At 55.3% G+C, this 5116-nt stretch overlaps 1 protein-coding gene across 1 annotated transcript in view; it reads right to left on the reverse strand.

The window, feature by feature from the left end:
* Window positions 1-221: 221 nt before the first annotated feature.
* LOC121344348 (helicase SRCAP-like) overlaps window positions 222-5116 on the reverse strand; it is a 7108-nt gene continuing 2213 nt past the window's right edge. Inside the window, exons 4-6 of the mRNA XM_041420230.1 lie at window positions 2793-2933; window positions 361-520; window positions 222-298 (exon numbers count right to left, since the gene is read on the reverse strand). Of these exons, the coding sequence (XP_041276164.1) occupies window positions 222-298; window positions 361-520; window positions 2793-2933 (378 nt within the window). The remainder of the gene's footprint in view (window positions 299-360; window positions 521-2792; window positions 2934-5116) is intronic.

Raw genomic sequence — 5116 nt, forward strand, 5'->3', positions numbered from 1 at the left:
CCCAAATCTCTCCAAATCTGCCCAGGGTGACCCCAAACCCCTCCCAGGTGACCCCAAACCCTCTGAGATGCCCCCAAACCCCTTGAGGTGCCCTCAAACCCCCCTGAGATGCCCCCAAACCCATCCAGGTGACCCCAAACCCATCCAAACCCCCTGAGGTGCCCCCAAACGCCTCCGAACGCCCCCGAGATCCCCCCAAACCCCTCCAGGTGCCCCCCGTATCACCTGCGCAGGTGAGGGCGGCGGGGCGGGGCCGGGGCGCGTTGAGGCTGCGGCTCAGCAGGTCCACCAAACGCCCCTGAGGTGCCCCCAAACGCCCCCGAGATCCCCCCAAACCCCTCCAGGTGCCCCCCGTGTCACCTGCGCAGGTGAGGGCGGCGGGGCGGGGCCGGGGCGCGTTGAGGCTGCGGCTCAGCAGGTCCGAGTAGCGCTCGGTCTGGCCCACGATGAAGTCCAGCTGCAGGTCCAGCGCCTTCTTGCGCTTCTCCTCCAGGCGCGACTGCTGCTTGAACTGCACCACCTGCGGGGGCACCTGGGCTCACCTGGGGGGCACCTGGGGGCGGGCACGGCCAGCAGGGGGCAGGACGGGGTCGTTATTGGGGATTGACGGGCAGCCAATGGGCATCGATGGCAATTAGAGGTCATGAATGGTCATTAAGGGTCATCAATGGCCATTAGAAATCATCGATGGTCATTAAGGGTCATCAATGGTCATTAGAGGTCATCAAAGGTCATCCACAGTCATTAGAAGTCATCAATGGTCATTAATGCTCATCAACAGTCATCCATAGTCATTAGAGATCATCAATGGTAATCAATGGTCATTACAGATCATCAATGATCATTACAGATCATCAATGGTCACTAATGGTCATCAATAGTCATCCACGGTCATTAGAGGTCAGCAATGGTAATCAACGGTCAATAGAGACCATCAATGATCATCGATGGTCATTAGAGGTCATCAATGGTCATTAATGGTCATCAATGGGCATTAATGGACATCAATAGTCATCCATGGTCATTAGAGGTCATCAATGGTCATTAAGGGTCATCAATAGCCATCCATGGTCATTAGACACCATCAATGATCATCAATGGTCATTAGAGGTCATCAATGGTCATTAATGGTCATCAATGATCATCAATGGTCATTAGAGGTCATCAATGGTCATTAATGGTCATCAATGATCATCAATGGTCATTAGAGATCATCAATGGTCATCCATAGTCATTAGACATCATCAATGGTAATCAACGGTCATTTGGGACCATCCATGATCATCGATGGTCATTAGAGATCATTAATGGTCATTAGAGGTCATTAATGGTTATCGATGGCCATCAATGGGCAACAATGGGCATCAATGGTCATTAATGGCCACCAATGGTCATTAATGGTCATCATTAGTCATCCATGGTCATTAGAAACCATCAATGGTCATCAACGCTCATTAGAGATCATCAATAGTCATCAAGGGTCGTCAGTCATCAAGGGTCATTAACGGTCATCAGTGGTCATCAATGGGCATCCATGGTCATTAGCGGTCATCAATAGGCATCAATGGTCATTAGAGATCATCAATGGTTATCAATAGTCATTACAGGTTGTCAACGGTGATTAGAAATCATCAATGGTCATTAGAGGTCATCAGTGCTCATTAGAGGTCACCAGTGGTCATCAATGGTCATTAGGGGTCATCAGTGGTCATCAATGGTCATTAGGGGTCATCAGTGGTCATCAATGGTCATTAGGGGTCATCAATGGTTATCAGTGCTCATTAGGGGTCATCAGTGCTCATTAGGGGTCATCAGTGGTCATCAATGGTCATTAGGGGTCATCAGTGGTCATCAATGGTCATTAGGGGTCATCAGTGGTCATCAATGGTCATTAGGGGTCATCAGTGGTTATCAATGCTCATTAGGGGTCATCAGTGCTCATTAGGGGTCATCAGTGGTCATCAATGGTCATTAGGGGTCATCAATGGTTATCAATGGTCATTAGGAGTCATCAGTGCTCATTAGGGATCATCAATGGTCATTAGGGGTCATCAATGGTCATTAGGGGGCATCAATGGTCATTAGGGGTCATCAATGGTCATTAGGGGGCATTAGGGATCATCACTGGTCACCCACGGGGCACCAATGCCCAGCCTGTACTGGACTGCCCCCAGGTGTGCCCAGCTGTACCTGAGCCCAGGTGAGTCCAGGTGTGTCCAGGTGTGCCTGGGTGTACCCCAGGTGTGCCCAGCTGTACCTGAGCCCAGGTGTGCCCAGCTGTACCTGAGCCCAGGTGAGTCCAGGTGAGTCCAGGTGTGCCTGGGTGTACCCCAGCGGGTGTACCCCAGGTGTGCCCAGGTGTGCCGAGGTGTGCCCAGCTGTACCCCAGGTGTGCCCAGGTGTGCCCGGGTGTACCCCAGGTGTGCTCAGGTGTATTTAACTGTGCCTAGGTGTGCCCAGGTGCACCTGGGTGTACCCCAGGTGTGCCCAGGTGTACCCCAGGCGTGCCCAGCTGTGCCCAGCTGTGCCCAGGTGTATCCCGGGTGCACCCCAGGTGCGCCCAGATGTGCCCAGGTGTGTCGAGGTGTGCCCAGCTGTACCCCAGGTGTGCCCAGGTGTACCCCAGGCGTGCCCAGCTGTGCCCAGCTGTGCCCAGGTGTATCCCGGGTGCACCCCAGGTGCGCCCAGATGTGCCCAGGTGTGTCGAGGTGTGCCCAGCTGTACCCCAGGTGTGCCCAGGTGTACCCCAGGCGTGCCCAGCTGTGCCCAGCTGTGCCCAGGGGTGCGGGTACCTTCTCGACGCTGCTCCAGAAGTGGCGCACCTCGCGGGCGATGGCGGCGGCCACGCGGCGCAGCTTGGCCTGCTCCTCGCGCTTGGCGCGCTCCTGGCGCTGCCGCTGCTCCTCGTGGTGCCGCATCACCATCCGCACCACCTGCGCAGGTGAGACACGCGAGAGACAGGTGAGACAGGTGAGAAAGACAGGTGAGGGACAGGTGGGGGACAGGTGAGAGAGGCGAGAGACAGGTGAGAGACAGGTGAGACAGGTGAGAGACAGGTGAGAGACAAGTGAGAGACAGGCGAGACACAGGTGGGACAGGTGAGAGACAGGTGAGACACAGACAGGTGAGAGACCACATCCCAGCCCTGCTGCTCCTCGTGGTGCCGCATCACCATCCGCACCACCTGCGCAGGTGAGAGACAGGTGAGACACACACAGGTGAGACACACACAGGTGAGATACAGACAGGTGAGATACAGACAGGTGAGACACACACAGGTGAGATACAGACACGTGAGACAGGTGAGACACAGCTGATACAGGTGAGACACAGGTGAGACACATGAGGGGTCAGACAGGTGAGACACAGGTGAGACAAGTGAAATACAGGTGAGACTCATAGAACAGGTGAAAGGTGAGAGACAGGTGAGGCAGATGAGACTGGTGAGATCCAGGCAGATAAAAATAGGGGACACAGGTGAGACACAAACAGGTGAGACAGGTGAGACACAGCTGAACGACAAGTAGCACAGGTGGGACAGGTAAGGTGCACACAGGTGAGACACAGGTGAGGCAGGTGAGACAGATGGCACAGGTGAGACACAGGTCAGACAGGTGAGACACAGGTGAGACACAGGTGAGACAGGTGACACAGGTGAGACACAGGTGAGACACAGGTGGCACAGGTGAGACACAGGTGGCACAGGTGAGAGACAGGTGAGGGCACGCCACGCGGACACGCCTCCTCCAGGTGAGCGAGCTTCCCCCGCCCAGGTGTCACCTCAGGTGGTGCAGGTAACAAAAAGCACCAAGAACCACCCAAAAACCACCTCAGACCTCCCCAAAACCCCCCAGGTGTGACCTCAGGTGGTCAAACCCACCTGAGATGCCACCAGGTAACCAAAAACCACCCAAATCCACCCAAAACTCCAAGTTTCACCCAAACATCACCCAGGTGTGCCCAGGTGTGCCAAGGGTTACGGCACAGGTTCTCCACCCACCTGAGATGCCACCACAGCTGCTCCACGTAACCAAAACCCACCACAAAATGCCCAAATTTCACCCAATTTTCACCCGAACTCCACCCTAATTTCACCCAGGTGTGCCCAGGTGTGCCCTCAGCTCCACCAGCTCACCAAAAACCACCCAAAACTCACCCAAACATCACCCAGGTGTGCCCAGGTGTCACCTGAGCTTCTCCAGGTGCTCCAAACCCACCTGAGATGCCACCACAGGTGCGCCACGTAACCAAAAACCACCAAAAACCACCCAAATTTCATCTGATTTTCACCCAATTTTCACCCAGTTTTCACCCAATTTTCCCCCAAATTTCACCCGTTTTTCACCCAAATTTCGTCCGAAATTCAGTTAATTTTCATCCAGGTGTGCTCAGGTGTGCCCAGGTGGCACCTGAGCTTCTCCAGGTGCTCCCAACCCACCTGAGATGCCCCCACAGGTGTGCCAGGTAGCCAAAAACCACCACAAAATGCCCAAATTTCACCCGTTTTTCACCCAAATTTCGTCCGAAATTCAGTTAATTTTCATCCAGGTGTGCTCAGGTGTGCCCAGGTGGCACCTGAGCTTCTCCAGGTGCTCCCAACCCACCTGAGATGCCCCCACAGGTGTGCCAGGTAGCCAAAAACCACCACAAAATGCCCAAATTTCACCCGATTTTCACCCAAATTTCATCCGAAATTCAGTTAATTTTCATCCAGGTGTGCCCAGGTGTGCCAGGTGTGCCCAGGTGTGCCCACCTTCCTGGCCACGCCCCTCTTCCAGCGGCGCTCCTGGGCGAAGTCGGCGGCCAGCCACTGCATCTCCTCGCACAGGTAGTCCCAGTGCACCTTGGGCCGCGCCGGCTCCGGCACCTTGGGCAGGCGGCGCAGCGACCAGAACCCCTCGCGCTTCATCTCGGCCACGCGGTGCTCCACCTCGGCCTCCTGCACGGGTGGGACAGGTGAGGGACACGTGAGACAGGTGGGGGACAGGTGAGAGACACGTGAGACAGGTGAGGGACAGGTGAGACAGGTGAGGGACACGTGAGACAGGTGGGGGACACGTGAGACAGGGGAGGGACAGGAGACACACGAGAGAGAGAAGGGAGACAGGTGAGGGAC

The sequence above is a fragment of the Onychostruthus taczanowskii genome, unplaced genomic scaffold (genome assembly GCF_017590055.1).
Source record: "Onychostruthus taczanowskii isolate IOZ18803 unplaced genomic scaffold, ASM1759005v1 scaffold632, whole genome shotgun sequence".
Taxonomy (NCBI): Eukaryota; Metazoa; Chordata; class Aves; order Passeriformes; family Passeridae; genus Onychostruthus; species Onychostruthus taczanowskii.